Below are 22,047 nucleotides of genomic sequence, written 5' to 3'. Positions count from 1 at the left end.
TTGAAAGACTACTAACTGCACATAAAACAGCCGTTTCTCACTCTAGATGAATCCAAAATATTCACTCGCTGGAAATATTATTTATTCTTTAATTATTGTAGTCAGATTTTCTCTTGAGAATGGCTGCTGGCTAAAACTTCAGAATAGAAAGAGACAACTGTGAAAATGCCGTTCACAATCGTAACAGTAACAATAAAACTATTATATTTTTATGTCCCTTTATCATATTCAGTATTATCCCTATCTCATGCAGTTGGCTTAATAGCTCTGTACGATAAAACTGATGTTTATTAATATCCTTCTTCTTAATAATGAGGAAAATAAGAATCAGAGAGATTAAATGACCCATCCAAGGTATTTCAGCTTAGAAGTAAGACAAGGCTTCCAAATTAGTTTAATGCTTGTTTAACTAAATCATAATGCTTCTGGGGTAAAAGAAGCCTTGTTTGGCTATGCACAAATTTGACTGGCATGCTAGTGGTATTTACCAACCAATTTCCAAGCATTCCAAGACCTCATAAGACAATAGCTATGGGAAAGCAAAAACAAAACAAAACCAAACCACCAACAAGAAAAAACAATTTATCATGGCCCTTACTTTTCATATATGATAGAATCTTAACTCTCCCTATGAACTCCATCACACAGTGTGGTTCCTCATTGCTGCTGAGTAGGCCATGGTTATCCGACACTCTTACTGCATGCCTGAACCCCCCATCCAAGAATTAAATTTGCCTTTCATATACAAATTCTATTCATCTTCAGACCTCTGACTCTTCTCATACAGCTTTCATAGAACGCTCCACATTGTTAAGATTTATTGAAACTTGATTTGGGCCTGCAATTGTTTTAAGTACTTTACATACTTTACCTCATTTATTTAGCAAAATACTATAAGGAGGGTCTCATCCTCATTTAACAGATGAGAAAACTGAGGCTAAAAGGTGTCACACAACTTGGTCAAGGAAACAGTGCATAGTAACATTCTGTTCTCTCTTGTGATTTAACTTCTTTAATAACTATTGTAAATTTCTCAAACATACTATCAGGTCTTACAGAAAAAGGGTAACATACTGTGGAGGGGAAGGGAGTTCATGCTCAGCACCTGGCATACTACATTCTACATCATCAGTAATCAGAGAAGCCAATATTTTTATAAAAAGAACAAAGGATTTCAAGACCAATTCTCAGCTCTGCTACTTACTTTCTATGTGGCAATGTGCAAATCACTGAATCTTTCTGAGGTTTTATTTTATTTTTTTCTGTGAAGCAGAGATAAAAATACCTCCTTCCCTCCCTGGGTTGTAGTAAATGTTGAATAAGACAATAAATATGATAAGTGCTTTCTGAACCATAAGCATGAGAAACATTTTAGCCAAGATAATTGATAAACACTTGTTGAATGAATGAATTCCAGGTGCACTGCTTTTATAAACTATTCAAAATTCTTGCTTGACAGTAGTCGGTTGAAGAAAAAGTGAGACTTGGTAAAACTGCAAAAGAATTCTAGATATAAATCTAGTAATTACATGCCATTCACAATGATTTTTTTAAGCTCATGGTGTGACTGATGTCACTGAGATACTTTTCATAAAAATACAGTGAACCCTATTAGCCACAGTCAGAAATTCTACCACACTGCAGACTCAGACTGGCAGTGGCCTGGAGAAGTAGGACGTCACATACTTTTAGGGCACCCAACAAGAAACAGAGCTACAGAAGAAATAAATGTTTACCTCTGAGATTTAACAAAATGAGGCATTTTGTTCACCAGCTGCCACAAATACAGACTAGCACTTTTAAGGTGCTGAATTATAAAAATTAGAATAGTGTTTTGAATGATAAACAGGTATCATGTTACCCAATTTAATGAACAGATAAGCAGCAAACAAAAATATATGCCTTGCCTAAAAGCCCTAGGCATAGTATTTTGTTAAAAATCCTTGAGAAATGAATAATTAAAATTGAATATTGATTATATTCATGATTTACTTTTATATCTTCTTTCCCACTAATTTGAATGAAGATATACTAGTCACTAGTTTCGTAGGATAGTCCCTACAACCAGAAAATCATCTAGTTTAAAATATTCTTATATTTTCAAAAGTTTTTATGTTACAGAAATATATTAAAATAAGCAACTAAAATTGCTTATGATCTTCCTCTAAAGAAAATCATTAGAAACCACAGTTCAAAGTTTCCAGGAAATGTTTTGCAAGAGGAAATTCCATACCTGCAAACATCAGCTCTGAGACATCGGGTTTGACGTGGAGACAGGTGAAAAGAGGCAAAGGGCACTGTCCAGTATTGACTTTTTCCTTCAAACTACTCAAGGTAGTGTTCATTCTCTGTCCATAGAAGAAAGAAAAGGTTTTACATATACAAACAGATACAGATTTTAAAAAACTATGTAAAATAGTACTTCTAATCAAGACACAAAATTTTTGTAATAAAAACAGTCTTATGACTTCTAGGAACCTCTGATCCTGAAAAACAACAAAAAGTAAGCTCTATGGAGGTAATTACCTTCATTCTAAAAAGAGCTATACGTCTCGGGACTATGTCGACGTTCGGCAGCTGGGAGCCCAGAAGGAATTGAGCCCCCAGATTCCCTGGCACAAACTCTACCCGCCCTGTTTCATGTTCAGATAAAATGTCGTTCTGTTGTCATGTATCGAATGGGTTTCTTCCGTGTGATTCACTCCTTTTTTTTCCTGACTCTCTCCAGGCAAGCTCCATTCTTCTTCTGCTATTTAAATATTACTTGTATTCACCTCTTTATCTAAAAAGATTGCTATTTGGGCAGAATGGGCAGTTAAGGGTTAAAATGTGTATTTTTCCAAAGAAAAGGAATACAAAAGTATTTCCCTATACATCAAAACTGACACGTAGGGAGTTCCCTGGCAGTCCAGCGTTTAGGACTCTGCGCTCTCACTGCCGAGGGCTTGGGTTCAATCCCTGGTCGCGGAACTAAGATCCCGCAAGCCGCACGGTGTGGCCAAAAAACCCCCAAAAAAACCAAAAACCAAAAACAACAACAAAACTGACACATAGTTAGAATAAATTAGTAAGCTGGTAAGAACTAATGTAATGTAGAATGAAACGTATTATAGAAGAGTTATGTCTGGCAGGGAGTATTTACTCAGTACATGTTGATAGGATAAGGTGAGTCAACTGACTTTTACAAAATGTATCGTATTTTGTTTTATTTAAAACATTACGATATACATGGTCTTCTTGTATTAAAAGGATTGTAGACTGAGCCAAGGCTTACATTGTGAATTAGTGTTTCTCCTATTAACATCCCAAAGATATCAGTAAAGGTGACAGGTTGTCCAGAGCTTTTCTTCTTCCATAAAGACTCAACGTATCTTTTAATTTTCTGTGGTGTGAGAAGTAAAAGAGGGTTGTGGCTAACACTTTTCATTAGCTCTTCGTTAATCTCCTCTGGCCCTTTCTCTGGAAAATCAGGGTGAGAATATAAAGTTGACATGTACCTGTAAAGAAAACAAAAGACAATCAGTAACGATAAAGGGCATCACACAGTAAATAGTCTCCAAAGAAAGCAGTCATCTTTGCCATCAGAAAATGAAAGAATAATAGAAATAGTTGGTTAACTAATTTTCTGATTGAAGATATTAGCTCATTTAAGGAAAGGATGCAACAATCAGAATATAGCTGGTCTACAATGGAAGTAAAGGAGAGGTCTCAGAGGAAACACTGGACTTCTCCTGCACAGTCCAGAGGAGAGGATGCCCTATTGGGCCAACTCTTCACTGTCTAGTCTCCAGGAATGGGTATCCCTATCAGACCATCAGAGACTGATGACACAACACACTGAGAGCCATGTAAATAAATTGACTTGCTGGATATAATACTAGCCAAGCAATTTGATAATTTGACTTTCCATTATGATTATCTATAGGTAGAAAATGTGCTGTGCAAACAATTGTGAATGCCTAATTCTCCTGACAATTGTGTGTGTGTTGTTGTTTTTTTTAATTGTCCATTGGCCAACTAGACAGAATCCCAAGCCTTGCCAACTGTAGGTCTCAGAATTTCTGAGCATACAAATCTAATGGTGAAATCATGGAGAGGAGTAGGTCTGAAAGATAAATGCTTTCTTGTTAAGATTCTTGGCCAACAGCCATTTGGCCACTTCTAGTGATGCTGGAAATCACCATATGCCTTGGTATTTGACATTTAGACAGTAAACATTAAGTTATGATCCTCCCAGGAACCAATATCTCTAATATTGTAGCTCTCAAACTAAATATTAATTATTAGTTTACTTATCTGTCTCCGCTAATTAGTTGTGACCATCTGCAAGGAAAACTTTGCTTATTTATCTTTTTTAGTCTTAATGATTAGCAAATGCCTAGTATACGACAAGCACAGTATATTGAACTGTTGAACTGAGAGCACAAACTAATGAAAGAAATACTCTACCACTTCACCCAACCAAAGAGAATGTAGCACATATTTAAATCTCCTGTCTCCCTGACATTCATATCAAAATGCCACCACAGTGATTTATCTTCCCTTCATGGAGGGGAGAAAACTAACTGTTATTGAGTCTTGGAATGTTCTAGGCCTGTGCTGGCTAATTGCTCATAAGGTGTTGTCTTGAAGACTTGTGATAGCTTTCAATTCTTCTATTTTAAAGATAAGCAGAGGACTGATGAATTTAAATAACATGTTCATGGAAGCAACCTAAGTGTCCATCAACAGATGAATGGATAAAGAAGATGTGGCACATATATACAATGGAATATTACTCAGTCATAAAAAGAAATGAAATTGAGTTATTTGTAGTGAGGTGGATGGACCTAGAGTCTGTCATACAGAGTGAAGTAAGTCAGAAAGAGAAAAACAAATACCGTATGCTAACACATATATATGGAATCTAAGAAAAAAAAAAAGGTCATGAAGAACCTAGGGGCAAGACGGGAATAAAGACACAGACTTACTAGAGAATGGACTTGAGGATATGGGGAGGGGGAAGGGTAAACTGTGACAAAGTGAGAGAGTGGCATGGACATATATACACTACCAAACATAAAATAGATAGCTAGTGGGAAGCAGCCGCATAGCACAGGGAGATCAGCTCGGTGCTTTGTGACCACCTAGAGGGGTGGGATAGGGAGGGTGTGAGGGAGGGAGATGCAAGAGGGAAGAGATATGGGAACATATGTATATGTATAACTGATTCACTTTGTTATAAAGTAGAAACTAACACACCATTGTAAAGCAATTATACTCCAATAAAGATGTTAAAAAAAAAACTATCACAGAAAAAATAAATAATAATAAATAAATAAATAACATGTTCACAGTTCCCCAATTAATAATAGAACTCGAATTTAAAATCTGTTCTCTCCCCTGATAGCCTTTATTTTTTAAAAATCTTTAAAGTAAGATTTCAGTTCTTAGAGACCAAACTACTCCCACTTAACATTAAATTAGAATTACTTGTTGGATTCAGAGTTCTTTAGAGACAAACTGAGAATAATTAAAACTTAACAAATGAAGAGTGATGACAGACCTAAAATGGAACACATGTTCTGCAAAAAAAATTAAACATTCTTAAAAGATCTTTATTATATAAACTGGGTTCTTAACATTTCTCACAACATGAGATAATGATAAATCAGATAGACTTACTCTGAACTCAAGCCTGATATAATCACCAAATATCTATTAAAAATACAGCTGAGATTGCTAGAAAGATGCAGAGTCCATCCATTCCTATAGTTATCCCAAGGTCTACCACATGATTCATCTAGATGAACAAAGATCTGATTCTGGACCTCATCATGCTTTTCAATAAATGCATACATTGGTGTAATGATATTGGTTTACATTTAAGGATACAATAAAAATGGGAAAATAAAACTTCCTTTTGAGTTTCTAAGTGATCAGTTCTGGAACTATTCAGGATATGTTTCATTCTTTATGAGAACATTAAGAAATTCTTTACTGGTCTTAGTATCAAGAATAATTTCTACATCCATGGATCATTGGCTTGCCCTTAACTTATTAAAAATGTGCATTATATAACTGTGCATAGTTTGGATTTTGCCTTGAATTCTAGAAACCTGAAACCAAAGTCTGTGTCTCATGCCTCCCAAAGCTACAGGTTATAGCATGAACTTTTAATCTAGTTTCTAGTTTTATACATATATATATTACACACACACAAACATATACTTTTTTCCACTTCTATCTTTATTGTATGCAATCCAGTTTTACTTTATTATTAAGATACATCAAATCCTTTCCTTAATGAAGCAGGATAAAAATAAGGAAAAGAATCAAACAAACAATGTCAGCAGAAATCAATTTAGCCACAGAATTTTTTTTTTTTTAAGGTAGGTGAAGAGGAAATGATATGATCATTCTGCTATTGGAAGTTGTCATTTCTAACTGTTCAGCAGAATGATGTAATTACTCACATCTCATCCACGTTATTTAAGACTTCTCTTCTCCATCTATATTTAGTTGGTCTTTAAAATGAATCAATGTAAGATTCTAACAAGTACCTCAGCCTCATGGATTTCCTCCAGCAAGATCTGGAGGCTCCTCTTTTCTCTTCCCTTCCTCCCAATGTTCGCCATTGGATCTAGACTAAGAAAATCCTTCCTCTGAGGTTCAGAGATTGCTCAAAACCTAGGAATCTGTGCCACAGTTTCAGAGGCAGATCATTTTAAGAGGTCAAGTGCATATGCATGTCAGTCCAATTCTCTCTTTTTTGCTCCATGTAGAACGGCTGCAGTCCATTTCTGCTCTCTAAAGGTTGAAGTAAACTCATTCACTTGGGGAGTCTCTCTCTCCCCCTTTCTCTCTTTCTTTCCCTCCCATGAAGCAGTTGGCTCGAGTATACAAGCCCTATGGAAAGACAGAAAGACCTAGAATACCTCAACCATTTGCATTGGGGCTAAGGTTCTCTGCTTGTTCAGCATGTATGAGCCCATTTTGCTTAGAAGTAACAAGTGTGAGTTGGATAGACATTTCATGACATCATTATGGTGACATCTAAGGCTTGGATTTTGGCTTTGGTGACAGCTAAAGATGCAATAGCAGGCAATGGTCAGTTTTCCTTAAATTGCTTTTTTGCTTTTTGTTTGTTTGTTTGTTTCTTTGATTGCACCAAGGCAGAATTCAGCTATCATGAGCTTCTGTGGACATATTACCATCTAAAGCACACAAGCATCAACTCTGTAGTTAAGCCTTAATTTTCATCTCTTCACCAATAAGTGACTCCCAATTATACCAATCAAGTTTCAAAAACTAAGTGTCTTAGACATAGCAGGGCCTCTATAAATAATTATTGAATGAAAGGATCTTCAATTTATTTCTCTATAAATCTGAAAATATTCACCTCTAATTCTTCAATATATTTATATGATGGGACACCTCATTCTCTCCATATGAATGTATTTTAGGCTAAGTACAAAGTTAAAAAAAAAAAAACCTTTAAATTATGCCAGAGAACAAGGAATTCTCAGTTCACTTCCTGCCTCCAAATCACAGAGTCAAAGTTTTAAAATATCAGTGTCTGGCTCCTACAAAAAAGGACCTTCCTAATCAGAATCTTCAGGGGTAAACATTTAGAATTTCTCTGCTTAAAAAAGTGCCAGAAGTGATTCTCATATGCAATAAAGGTTTGGAATGTCTTAACAAGACCCTCGACATTGTGAAGCAAGTATCCTGAAATCCTAAAGAAATTCCTAGATTAGTTTTTCCCCAAAATGTAGTTACTTATGCAAGGCTTCATTTAGTCATTAAACATGTGACAAGTGGGAGAGGTTCGTTAGCACAGTCTTCACCTCAAACAACATATTTTCTCTAACATAATCTTGATCTTTTAGCCTATCATTTCTTACAGGTCAGCTCCTACTAAAATTGGTTCATTTTTCAATGTCCCACGAATTCTTCAGATGCTAAACTGAAAGTTGTCATTCTTGAATTCTTTTTTATAGCTTAATGAATTGGGTCCCATTGCCTATAGACACAGAGCTGCTCTCATTTCTCTTTAGACGGTAATGTCATACAAACACAGCAGTCGAAATCCAATAGCCCTGTGACACCGCAAATGAACAGCTGTGCTGAGGAAGACAGCTGTGCTCACTGAGCAAAATAACACAGGATTACTGTCACTAGTTCACTCAGGCCAGTTCTCCTGCTTGGCTAATTCTTACATTTAATGAATAACAACTATCACCCAAAAATAATTTCAGAAATAATTATCATAAAGATAGTAGCAATTATAAGAAAAGCTTTGTCTTACATAAAATTCTCTTTTGTGATCACAGAAAACTTTACGGGAGGTCCAAGCCTTCTCCAGATATTTCCGTATTACCTAATTTGTGCCAGATAATGGTCATGTATCAGCAGAATATAAAAACTTATACAACACAAGAGTGTACTTTCTTTTTCCAAGTGTTTCCGAATTCCTTCCTTTGAACTTTCTACCTTCTCACCTATACTGTTTGAGAGAAAATTGTTAATGTGAATCATCCTGACCACCTTTTCTTTTGTCTCAGGAAGTGTCTCTTTTCTCCATGGTTAATAGCTTCACTTGTGCTTTTTATCTTGTCCTGTCCTGTCTCTGCCCGAATCTCTTTATATCCAAGATCCATCTATTTCTTTATCTTCCATCTATCCCTCTATACTATTACCTTCACCTCAGACTTCTACAAAAATGCTCTAGTCTTTTATATTCTGAAAACAAAAATAAAACAAAAACATTTCCTGGGTCCTATATTCCCCATCTTGAAATAATAGATGGCTCCTACTAAGGTTCACATTCCCACCTTTCTTTCTTTCTTCTCCTATTCATTTCTTATTTGTAATTTCATGATCAAAAGTGCCTTTCATTTACTTTATCTAGTAATTTTCCCTAAAACCATGAAATCTCCAAACCCAGTTCTAAGCGAAGCTTCTCATAGATCTTTCCTCTATTAAAATACCCACTACTTTGTGAAGCACTCCCATGCTTGACCTCTGCAAACCCATCTTCCCTTGATTCTCTTCTCTGATGGCTACTTTGCATTGTCCATTAGGGTTTTCTTTCTCCCTTCCTTCTTCCCTTCCTTCCTTCCTTCCTCTCTTTCTTTCTTTCCTTCCTTCCTTCCTTCCTTCCTTCCTTCCTTCCTTCTTTCTTTCTTTCTTTTTCTTTCCTCCCTCTCTCCCTCCCTCCCTCCTTCCTTCCTTCCTTTCTTTCTTTCTTTCTTTCTTTCTTTCTTTCTTTCTTTCTTTCTTTCTTTCTCTCTTCCTTCCTTCCTTCCTTCCTTCCTTCCTTCCTTCCTTTCTTGCTTGCTTTTCTTCCAGTAAGTTTTTGGATGTTTTGAAGAACTACAAATTAAATTATTGATGGTAATAACTGAAGTGGTACAAATTGGTGAAATTACCAAGGGAAGGGAGGATGTGTTGATATAATAGAAAAAAGGGGAGGGCCTGGAGGAAAGCTCATTTTAAGGAGAAAAGTAGTGGAAGTAGAAAAGACAGCTATGAGGAGAGAGCAATCAGAGAGGATGGGGGGGAAAAGGCATGGTAGGAGGGATTTGAAAGAGGGACAATTGAACGTGTGAAATATCTCAACTCCCAACTTCATCCTCCCTGACTCCCCCCAAAAGTTGAGGAGAATAAGAACTTCAAAAGACACCATTATATTTGGAAATTATGTGGCCTCTTGGTGAAAAATGATTGTAGGATTTTAGGAGTACATGGATTTTAAGGAAATAGAATAACTAAGAAAAGGCTTCAGCTCAGTGCTTTGTGACCACCTAAAGGGGTGGGATAGGGAGGGTGGGAGGGAGACACAAGAGGGAGGGGATATGGGTATATATGTATACATATAGCTGATTCACTTTGTTATACAGCAGAAACTAACACACCATTGTAAAGCAATTATACTCCAATAAAGATGTTAAAAAAAAAAGATAGGCTAATTCTAAAGTCAACTTCCTGCAACATTAAAATGTATACATTTAAAAAAAAAAAAAGAAAAGGCTAACCTTTGAGGAAATTAGACACTGAAGGATAGAGCAGGAATTTAAGGTGGCCTATAGTATTTAAATGATTGGCCTGTAACATCTAAAATTCTCTTAATTACATTTTGTAGGACTTGTTTTCAGAACCCTGACAGGGGATCTTAGATGTTTTCCCAAATCTATAACCAAAGCAATGACTGCAGCTCTAATTAAACACAAATATACACTATTACACCACTAAAATAGCACTCAAGGCCTGGTCTTTCTTTGTTAGATGAATTTAAGGAAGCAAGCTTCTTGCAATGTATTAGTCAGTGATGGACCACAGGGATCTAAAAATCAGTGAATACAGATAAAGAAAACTACCTGAAGAGTAATAATAAAATGCTTGAATAGGTGAATTAATCTAAGGGTCCAAGTTTTTCCATCACATTCATATTACTCATTAAACAGGCAGGTGCATGCTCTTTCCTTCAAGGGGAAGAATAATGATGGGCTACACCTTTCTTTCTAAAAAGACAAATCATTTTGAGAGTACATACACAGAAGGTGGCAACCATGGTTCTAAGTTTTTGTTTTTTAGCTAAAGAATCTGGTTCAAAATATATAAGAAACTATAGACTCTTTAAATGTGAATCTCTATGTAGAACAGGGGTCCCCAACCCCTGTGCCGCGGACCGTTAGGAACCGGGCCACGCAGCAGGAGGTGAGCATTAGGCGAGCGAGTGAAGCTTCATCTGCCTCTCCCCATCGCTGGCATTACCTCCTGAACCATCTCCCCCCCAGTGGAAAAATTGTCTTCCATGAAACCGGTCCCTGGTGCCAAAAAGCTTCGGGACCACTGATGTAGAATATATAGCTGTCCAAGAGAAGGTTCTGGTTCAGTTGAAAGAACCTAGAGTAGGGGATCGAAATCCTAAGTCTATATGTTGGCTCTGCTAGTGATCTTGGACAAATCACTTGCCTTCTGAATCATATTTTCTTTACTTGAAAGATGAAGAAACTCATAGCCATCTCACAGGATGAGAAGACACAGAAATTTTAAAATACAGACATATATAATATATATTATTATATATATTGTAATTATATGATATATACTTATATAATACATATGTTATACATTTATATATAATAAAATATTATAAAAGGTAAGTTTTACCATGGCTGAGTGACTAAAAGGCCTTATAAGCCAATATCAGAAGTTCTATGATAAGGTGATACTTTTATTTGAGACATCTAAGCAAGGACTAAATATTTGATTTTCAATGTGCTTATGTGAGGTAAGCAAACCAAAAAGTACATAGTATTGTCTTTGAAAATGTTTTATAAATATATTCTTGAAAATGCAAATCTACAGTATACAAATATTATACATGCAGATGCTTTAACTCTGTCTCCAAATTTAGCTGAGCTTAGATACATTTAAAGGATTAATTTCATAATTAGATATAAATCAGTGAAATTTATTGCATTTCTTCATTCAGAAGTTGTTTCCTTCTTCTGTGTACTAAGGTATCTTGCATTTCATTCTATTTGCCTTAAAGAAGAAAATGAATGCCTAGTGAATCATGTAGACTTAGACATGATTGCTGCAAGATTACAAATCAGTAAATTATAGGAAGATTAAATTGATTATGGGTGGAGTATGTTATTCCACTTCTGAGGTATTTCTATAGAATTATTTCAATTGACCTATTTTTTTGTTTTATGTTTAACTACATTTTAAGTCACAAACGGGCTTAAAGGGAGAAAACTTATGACAACAGTCATCATTAGGTATGAATTTGCCTTAAAAAATATTTTTAAGAAACAAATTACTGCATCAAGCTGGAATATTTCAGTAATTTGAAGTTAATGTCAATTTTCTAAATCCTCATTTCTGAGTTTCAGGTAGATAAACGCTAAGCATTTAGGATGACAAAACTAAGATTTAAAATGTATACTAACCACGTAGATCCAGAAAGACCAGCAATGTAGGTAGCGCAATCTAAAACGCCTGATTCATACAGTGCCTTCATCACACCGGAGAATCCTACCATGGCTCGGAACCCCCCGCCTGAGCCCAGTATGGCCACCACAGGCACCTGGAATGATGAAACACAGAGATCATTTGTAAAGTAAAATCATAAAATATGTCATTTTCATTTCAGTTTTTCTATGTCCCACATTTGGTAACAAAGAATTGTAAGTTCACTCATACCTTGATAATATCTAATTGTTAAAAAAGAAGAAAATAATGTTTCATTTAAGAAAATCAAGAATTAATGTCTATTAGAAAGCAGACATTATTAAAATAGCCAACTAACTGTTTGATAACAACAACAATAGCAACAACAATCCTTTGTATTTGCTTGACTCCTCGCAGTTTGGGGCTTGTTTTGGGGTGTAGTTTTTTTTAATTTGATCCTCTCAAAATTGCTGTAAAATGAGCAAAAAAGTATTTGCTCATTTTTCAGATGGAAGTTCTGAAAGGATACTATTACTTGTATAAGATCTATTAGCTGGTAATCTGCAGTTGAGTAAGCACCTTGCCTTCTTGGTCCAGAATTCTTAGCACTCCTTTATGCTGACCCATTTCAAAAATATGCTATTATTTAAGCCATCAAAAAGAACTTAATGAACTACAAAAAAACCTACAAAATTTATTTCTTCATTCTTTAATTCATTCATCAGTCTGATTAAGTGGTCTCTATGTTTCAAGTATCCCCAGGATGGATCTGGGGAATATAGTTAATTTAAGTGAGGCAGAAATGTAATAATAATTATGACAACAAGAAACACAGGAATAGATGATATTCACTGAGCTCTTATTATCTGGTAGGAACTGTTAGTATTTTACAGAAATTGTCTTATTTAATCTTCACAAAATCACTATGAGGTTTCCATTTTACAGATGAGGAAACCAATGCACTTAAAACCAAGACCTTGATGCACAGTTATTCCATAGGGAGAGATGAGGGCAGGGAAGGCGGCTGTTCTGGAGATGGGAGCAGCATAAGCCAGTGAAGAGTTTTTGCAGTAGAATAGGCTGTCTGTAATGTGACTGAAATGCAAGGGTGTTTCTCTGAAGAGGGAGATATTGTCATTTTCCTTGTGGTCCTGAACCATTATTGCCTAAGAGAGCTGGTTGTTTCCCTATACCCAGCAGTTCTCAAAGTGTGCATAGTTTTTAGGGGGTCCACAAGGTCAAAACTATTTTCATAATAGCAGGAAGATCTTATCTTCCTTTTTTTCATTCGCATTCTCTCATGAGCGTACAAAGGAGTTTTTCAGAGACTACATGATGTGTGATATAGCAACATTTGAATTTAAAAGCAGATATGAGAATACACCTGCACTGTGTTCCCAGCACTTGGATCCTGACTCTTGGGTGTCACTCACCAATGTGATAAATATATATATATATATATATATATATATATATATATATATATATATACACAGAATCATTATTTTAGAACTAAAAAGACGAAAAAGGCTATAGAATTCTTTCATAGAGAAAGGGAAGTCTCTAGAGGTTAGGTATTATTGGAGGTAGAACAATGAATAGCAGGACACCTAGCACTAATTTCCAAATTCAGGGCTCTTCTCTAATACTCAGTGGCCATCAAATCAGATGCAAATTGAAGACCACATTAATGAAAACACAGTCTACCAGTTCAGTGCAATGCAGCAATTTAAATGGCTTTGAACCTGTGGATGTTCAGATGAACAGAATGCTCTCAAACATAGTTTTAAAATTGTAAATAAAGTAAAATATATAAGTTCTTAAAAACTTCTATGGAGAGGGAGGAAAGCTAAGATAGGAAACTAAAGTGGGTTATAAAGTGGGTGAATAGAGTATAATATAGTATTAATATTAAGAGTAGATGTAAGGAAGCCAGATTAGAAATTAGGAGAAGGAGGAGGGATTTCGATTAGGCCTTGAATGAAGGGTTGAGTTTATAGGCAATACAATAATAGTGATAATAACAATAATAGTAAACCATTAATTGTTACTATGTGCCAAACACTGGGCCTAAGGTCAGGCCAAGATAGGCACAAATAAGAAAGGGTATGTGATTTTGAGATGAAAAGACCAGCCTTCTTATTGTAGCAGGAGTATACTAGGGAGTTGGGGAAAATAAGACTATGAAGGGCTTTAAGGGGAAAAGAAGTCAGAGGGGATTTTAAGCCTGTTGATTTGGTTACTTGCAACAGTAACATTAAACCCAATACAAGTCAGGTAGTTCAGAGTAAAAAAATTCTTAGTAACAGATTACACTGTTTCATGTCAACATATAACACACAACCTGTGCTATTGTTCAGAGAGAGATTTCATAAGAGAAGTTGGAAAATTGAACATAAAGCCTCTTTAATCCTGAGAAAACAACTCCCCAGATGTCCTTCTTCATGTGCCAGTAGCCCAACACATATTTATGGATGACTATTTTATGTTAGGAATTTTATGTTAGGAATTTTCTGGAAACAGCTACTTTTTAAACCGGGATTCATGTGTTATGTAACCCATTGTTTTCATTATTGCTTTACACTAATTCTTAAAGAGAGTTTTCAGGTTAAGATATTGAAGTCAGAAATCTGGGTTGCTATCAGATGAAAGTGTCATACTATTTGTACATAAAAATTGAATAATGAAATAATTGAATGATTGTACACATTATAATTTATCCTTTATTTATTGCACATGAATTAATCTGTTTTTATGCATCATTTAATTTTCACAACTCTATGAGATACATATTATTACCATTTTATATGTATAATTTCTGGTCTATTTCCTTTTTCTTTTTGCTTGCAAGATCTTAGTTCCCCAACCAGGGATTGAACCTGGGCCCCAGGAGTGAAAGCCCAGAATCCTAACCAGTAGGCCATCAGGGAACTCCCTATTACCATTTTAAAGATAAAGGAACTGAAACACAAAGAAGATAATTTTTCCGCTGTCTCAAATCTAGAAAGTGGTATCTTGCGGATTTAGAGCCGGGTCTGTCAGACTCCAAAGCTCTTAATTCACTCTGCTCCATTCTGTCTCTGAAAGCTTCCCCTACAGCTAGGGGGACCTAGGTAAAGAAAATCCTCTTTGGACTCTTCACTTATATGTAAAAATATTGGGTAGAATTAATGAATCTGAAGCTTTTTGCTACTGGTAGCATTCTAGATTCTATAACTCATACAGAATATGAATTATTAAACTATAAAATTATAAATTTTTATTAAATATAAAAAAGAAAGGGAAATTAGACTGATGAAGAAAATTTATTTCATTTAATCTTCTCATGCCTCATTGGGAGATTGGGATTGACATATATACACTAACATGTATAAAAGAGATAAGCAATAAGAACCTGCTGTATAAAAAATAAATAAATAAAATTCAAAAACAAAAAATCTTCTCATCCCTCAAAAATCATTATTATTTTCACGTCTCAGAAGAGGAGGTGTGGAGTGCACACATATAATACCTTGTTCACATCCGGATTGCTGATAACCAGGATGTGAGCTGAGGTGTCACTGACATATAATTCATACTCTTTCCTTTTCCCCATTATTCAGAAAGAAAAGAGTCATCTTTATTGAGAGAAACCATTTGATATTTAGCTAAATTACATTTCAGATTCATGTATCACTTCAGATGATAGCACAATGTTATGCAATAAATAGACTAACTTTGGATGTTTTAATAGTGATTGTTATTCTGAAATAACTTTCAAAGAATAACTGAGGACTTATAAGGTGCAGCTGTTAGTCTGGGCTTTAAATCTAAAAAAATCAAACAAATTAAGGTTGCCAAGAGTTTTTAGGTTATACTTAGACTTAAGTGCACCAATATTTGTGTATAAATGATATCAATGAATATTACTCATACTTCTCTCATACAATTACAGGAAATGAATTTTTATTTACCAAAGACGCTGTGTTTTGATTAAATTATCTTCATGCATTGGCTTGCAGATAGTATTAATTGCCTCCCTCACAAAAGAAAATTCTAAAGTGCTCAAGGATTTTTTTTTATGTTTTCATAGATTTTAAGTTCTGACAATTATATAAAGACTTTTGCCTCCCTGGTTCCTGTATTAGTCAGGGTTCCCCAGAGAAATGGAACCAATAGGTAGGTAGATACATAGGAAGGTAGGCTATCTATCTATCTATGGAACTGGATCACACAGGTGTGAAGAATGACAAGTCGAAATTTGCAGTATGGGACAGCAGCCTCCAAACTCTGGAGAGTCAATAATGCAGTTTTAGTCCAAACACCAGCAGGCAGAGACCCAGGAGAGCTGATGCCTCAGATGAAGTCCAAGGGTAGTCTGCTGGAGAATTCCCTCTTGCTTGGTGAGGTTGGTCTTTTTGTTCTACTCAGGCCTTTGACTGATTAGATTGGGGCCCACCCACATTATAGACGACAACCTGATTACGTAAATTTCACTGACTTAAATATTAATTGCATCAAAAAACATCCTCCAAGTTGATGCCAATTGACCATCACAAGTCCACCCCTCTCAACTCGGCAGCCACATACATCTCCTTCAACCATACTTAATATCCAAAGAAAGACAATAACAAGGTCATACTCCTGGCTAACATGATACAGACATCCTGTGTACAACTGGAAATGCACTAATCCTTTCCCCAGAAAAGGATACAAAGTCCTTAAACAATGCTTATTCTTCTCATTGATACTTCACAACTTAAATATGAATCTGTTTTTGTATTTCTGTGTGTACATGCACACACACACACACACACAAACATATTCATAACAAACTAAGGAAGAAATACTCATGGCAAATACAGTCTCATTTCTGTAATTGGTCATCTGGTCATAGCTGGTATTTATAACTACCTTCTTTCACCATCCATTCTGTATTTTCTTTGCCTTCAACAAGCACCTCAGCTGATGAGTAACCAAACCTTCATTCCTGAAGGGTCTGGGTCATTAGTAGTCCTTCCTGGATTGGGTTCTTATAGTTTTCCATTGACTCAACTCATGGCATGATAATACTAAGAGACACCACAGCGGATCTCTTGTATTCCAGACATACTCTTCATTACCTCCACCTTAGAGGAGTAGTCCAATCGCCCTTTAATAGTCAGAATCAACCACCCCAGCCAAGAGAGTAGCTCCCTTCTTTGCCTCTTGGTTCAGAGGCATGAGGAGCCAAAAAAGGTCAGGCAGCAGTATTAAATTACAGTTCAGTAGAATCATTGCTCCACTTCTGGTGGAAGCATTCCTTCCTTCAGAACTAAGACCTCTAAGTCAGAAGACTATAAGGTCACACAGACAGGAAACAAATATTTTGCTAGTGGGTCACTAGGGGTAATAGTGAGTGGTGTCACTCCCACTTCCACTCCTGGACCCATGAATCCTGGGGATAAAGAGCACCAATATTGGATGCTGAGTCAGAGCATTTACAGCCTCCTGGAAAACCGTGTTCCAGCCCTGCAGGATATTGCCACAAAGCTCGCACTATAACTGAGTCTTCAAAAGGTATTCTACCATTCTATCAAGCTAGTTACTTCATGATGGTGGAGAACATGGTAAGGCTGGTAAATTCCATTGCCATACTTCCTTTGCTGTGAGGTGAGTTCCTTGATCAGAATGCTGTGTGGAATATTGTGACTAAGGCATTTTGTGTATCTATAGATGGTAGTTTTGGCAGAATCCTTGAGTGCAGGGAAGGCAAATCTGCATCCAGAATAAGTGTTTATTCAGGTAGAAACAAAGCATGCCCCTTCCAGGATGGCAGAAGTCCAGTGTAATCAATCTGCCACCAGGTAGCTGACTGATGACCCAAAGGAATGCTGCTATATTGGGGACTCGGTGTTGTTGGGGACTCTGGTGCTGGCCAATTGAGTACTCAGCAGCTGCTGTAGCCAGCTCAGCCTTGGCGAATGGAAGACCACGTTGCTGAGCCCTGCAGCTGTCCTCTTTCAGGTGGTGCCTAAATAGCGTGTACAATCACCTCTAACAAGGCCCAAGTTTTCTCTCCTTTTGTCAACTGATCGTAGGGATCTCCCCCATGAGGCTCTGGGTGGAGGATGGAAAAGAGAAGGCAGTGTAACAGGAATGGGGAACATGGACATTTGGGCCACTTCTTCATGGAACTTATTTGTATCTTCAGGGCCTGTTCAGCCCAATTTCATATACTCCACTTCCACCTGATGATGGAGTGCATCTGTGCACACCCAATTTTATGGCTTGGTGGGTCAGATAACATGATGGTCAGCTCAGGTCACCTGATAACTTGGTCACCCATGGTTAAGCATTCAATCTCTACTATGGCCCAGTAAGCAGGCCAAAAGCTATTTTTCAAAGGACGGTAGTTATCCACAGAGGATGGCAAGGCCTAGCACCAAAGGTGCCTATGCTGCAATTTACCTACCACAGCATCCCTATCTGTCACACACACTTCAAGCATCAATGGATCTGAATGGTCATATGGCCCAAGGGGCAGAGCAGCTTACGCAGTAACTGAGTCCTGTTGGAGAGCCTTCCCTTGCTCTGGGTTCCATTCAAAACTAGCTAAGGGGAGTTCAAACTGTTTGCCCAAAAATGTTTACAATCTAAAAGGAATAAGAATTGACACAGCAAAGTGCTATTGTCATAATGAAGGTGGAAGCAAGAGGAAGAATATTGTAGATGAAGAAAACAGAACAAACAAAGGAATAAAAATTCTTATTGACAACTCAAGGTCTATTTCTATTACCTCCTGCAGAAACTATTTTGCTTTGCCTCCCCCTCTGTCACTAGACAGTCTCTTTTTTCTCTAGTTTTTCACTTAATTTATCTGACAAACTTAAGTACAGAATAGCACTCTATATAATAGATTATATTATTTAAGGACCACTTTATACTTCTATTTTCATCCAAAGCTATCTAATTGTATATCCCTTATATTCTGCCTTGACAGGAAACATTTCCTCCTTTATTCTTTGATGAAGGTTGGAGTAAAATTTCCTTCTCTCATTTCCCTGCTATTCTAATTCCAGATCTGAGTCCCCCAACCAGCTTTGCTCCCTTTATGGTCAGTTATGTGGAGACATGAAAACTGTAAAGCAGCATATCACTTCACAGAAGAGACTGTAATCTGGAAACTACATCTGACCAAAAGCTATTTTGGAACAAGAAAATTTAAAAGAAGTGGCCTCAAAACTTCCCATGCACAAAGTGTTACAGATCTTACTCATAGGAATGATCTCAGCCCTTTATTTATGGAGAAATTATACTAATCAGAGACACTGTTCTAACAACAAGCTTACTTATCAGATTTTAATTCCACAACCATAAAGTTGAAAGAGAAAGGGGTGATTTGAAGAAATTACTTCAAGGGAATATATAGAGCATGGAGAAATGGCAGTTGATTGCAAAGGCCACAGACATGAGAGCACTTAAATCAGTTCAGTCTGGGCAAAGGATTAAGTTTTTTAGAACGACTTCCATCCAAATGATTAAAATCAATACATTTTAAACTTTTTTTTTTTTTATTGAGAGTAATTTTTTTAAAGTCTTAGTACTTAAGAGAAGAAACTCTTGGATTACTAGAAACCTTAACTATTTAACTAATTCATTATCCAAGTAGGAAAGCTAAGGTTTTATTGAATTTGACATTGCCCTGGGGTGTTACGTAACAGCAACACCCATGTATTGGTTTAATAGCTACTATCGTATTGAGTAACTAAGATGTGCCTTACACATTGTTCGGGCTGCTTAGTACTCATCCTTTTAACTGAATGAGACATTGTCTCCATTTTACAAGTGAAGTAGAGGAAAGAAGCAAGGCGCCCAAATGCCTACTGCCCAAGTTCATTCAACATTTTAATTTGACACTGATGTCCTAAACTGGATGCTGCAAACCATTTGTTGAAAATTGGGAACAAGACAGGCACCGTCTCTGCATCGAGAATTGAGTAGGGCTGTTCCGTCTTAGACAAGGTGTCGCTCCTCCTTACCTTCAGGAGGCCAACCAGCCAGCACTGAAAGTGAAAGTGAAGAAAGTGAAGATCTTGGCAGGGAGCAAGGGAAATGGGAGTTTAAGAGGCCCTTGGCCAAGGAGAAACACAAAATAGGAAAACGATATTTGTGTTATGGGAATGGGCGGTGCTGAATATATCTAAACAGATGATTTATGCCAAAAGAAAAAAATGGCTCGACCAAATCCAAAACAACAACATCAAAAGTTTTAATTTGAGGAATGACTTCCAAAAACATGAGTTTAATATTTTTGAAGACTAGCCCAGAGAAAAGTATAATTACCTCATTCTCCATCTGCTGCAGAAAAGCCAATCTGTATGAATATTAGGCCAAATTTCATTTTCCCAGAAAGATTCCTTTTCACAAAAGGAGGAGTGCCTGGGAGGTGAGGCAGAAACTTTCCTTTCGAAAAGGAAAACCTAAGACCAAAGGCTACTGGACATCTGCGCCAATATGCCCCACAGACTTTCTAATGCAACCATTCAAACTGGGATCTTTTCATCCAAGCCTTCTCCTCAACCTGTCTCCTCCCTAACAACCTGATGCAAGTGTTCCCCAGTTGTGAGCCCCTGATGCCTCTCTAGTGAAGCCATCCCCTGGCTGAAATGTCAAGCCACTGCCTACACTTGTGCTCTGACCCTCACAACACAAGATTTCCCAAGGCTCTGCCACGAGTCAGGAGCTGAGCTGGTGCTGGGAATATAAAGGTGAAAAACACAGACACTGCCCTGGTCCTCATGAAAATTATATTCTAATGGAGAAAAAAAGACGTTAAATGAGTATCTATACAAATACTTTTTTTTAATATACAAATATTTTTAAGTATGATTGTGGGAAATGCAGAGAAGATCACGTGCATATTTGTGCTATGAAAGAACATGACCGAGAGACCTAACTTGGACCTGGAGGGAGGGAGGAATGGATGAGGAAGACTGTCTGAATAAGTGACATGTGCACTGGTTCAAGAATGGGAGACTGGCATAGCATAGGGAGATCAGCTGGGTGCTTTGTGACCACCTAGAGGGGTGGGATAGGGAGGGTGAGAGGGAGACGCAAGAGGGAGGGGATATGGGGATATATGCATACATATAGCTGATTCACTTTGTTATAGAGCAGAAACTAACACACCATTGTAAAGCAATTATACTCCAATAAAGATGTTAAAAAAAAAAAAAGAATGGGAGGCTGTTAGTTAACTGAAAAGGGGGTGGGGTGGAGGGAGGGAGGGGAGGGCGAGGCCTAAGCAGAGAGAAGCAACAATGCATGCAAGAGCGTCACCTGGGAAGGGTTCTGCAGAGACCTGGAACCAAGAGGCACTTAGAGGAGGGGGCGTGGGAGATTTGAGATGAACCAGCAACACATGAAGCTGGAGAGATGCTGTGAGGCCAGTCCTAAGAGCAGTGGAAGGATTTTAAGCTTGGCTTGGATAGAAACAGGTTTGTGTCTTGAAAAGATCACTCTGAATTCAGTGTGAACAGAAAGTGGAAAGAAAGAGGACAGGCGTCGGTAGAACTATAGAGACCAGAGGATTTTGTGTACAGATTCAGACATGCTGAGTGTGAGATGTTAAGAATACAAGTGAAGGAATCAGAAAGAAGAGGTATAGATATTCGGGTGTGAATCTCAGAAGAGAGGTTCTAGGTTGTTGATATACGTGTGAAAGTTCTTAGCCCAAATGTGCTGGGTGACACATGGAAGGGAGAGAAAATTCTTAAGAGGGGCTAAGGCTGAGTCTTGAAGAACTCACATTTAAATAATGCACAGAGGAAGAAGATCTGGTAAAGGGAACCAGAGAGGCATGATGAAAATAAAGGGAAGACAGTAAGGGAAGGGTAGCGAATGATTAAAATAGTAGGAAAACATGAGTCATTTGCAGCTACAGAATTAGGGAACACAGGGCCAGAAGATCCTTTGCATTTGTTAGCTGGTACCTGTGACTAGTAAAGCAGCTGCTGTAGAGTCATGAGGGCAGAAGCCTGAGGAAAGCAAGGAAGTAGAATGAGATTGTGTAGGAAACTCTGGAAAAGTTTTTGAAGATAAGGAGAGAAGCAGAGCGGAAAGGAGAAGGGAATGTACATT

The 22,047-nt window shown here is 37.1% G+C and overlaps 1 protein-coding gene across 5 annotated transcripts in view; it reads right to left on the bottom strand.

Annotated features, from left to right (window-relative positions):
* Positions 1-22,047, bottom strand: part of PLA2G4A (phospholipase A2 group IVA) — a 159,332-nt gene that overhangs the window by 44,129 nt on the left and 93,156 nt on the right. For all 5 annotated transcript variants that reach the window (XM_059904193.1, XM_059904228.1, XM_059904212.1 and 2 more), the window contains 3 exons: positions 11,946-12,082; positions 3,275-3,497; positions 2,234-2,348 (listed from right to left, as the gene is read on the bottom strand). In XM_059904193.1, the coding sequence (XP_059760176.1) occupies positions 2,234-2,348; positions 3,275-3,497; positions 11,946-12,082 (475 nt within the window). The remainder of the gene's footprint in view (positions 1-2,233; positions 2,349-3,274; positions 3,498-11,945; positions 12,083-22,047) is intronic.

This window comes from Balaenoptera ricei, chromosome 1 (genome assembly GCF_028023285.1).
Source record: "Balaenoptera ricei isolate mBalRic1 chromosome 1, mBalRic1.hap2, whole genome shotgun sequence".
NCBI classification, from domain to species: domain Eukaryota; kingdom Metazoa; phylum Chordata; class Mammalia; order Artiodactyla; family Balaenopteridae; genus Balaenoptera; species Balaenoptera ricei.
The sequence above is the reverse complement of the archived record's forward strand: the minus strand, read 5'-3'. Positions and strand labels throughout refer to the sequence as shown.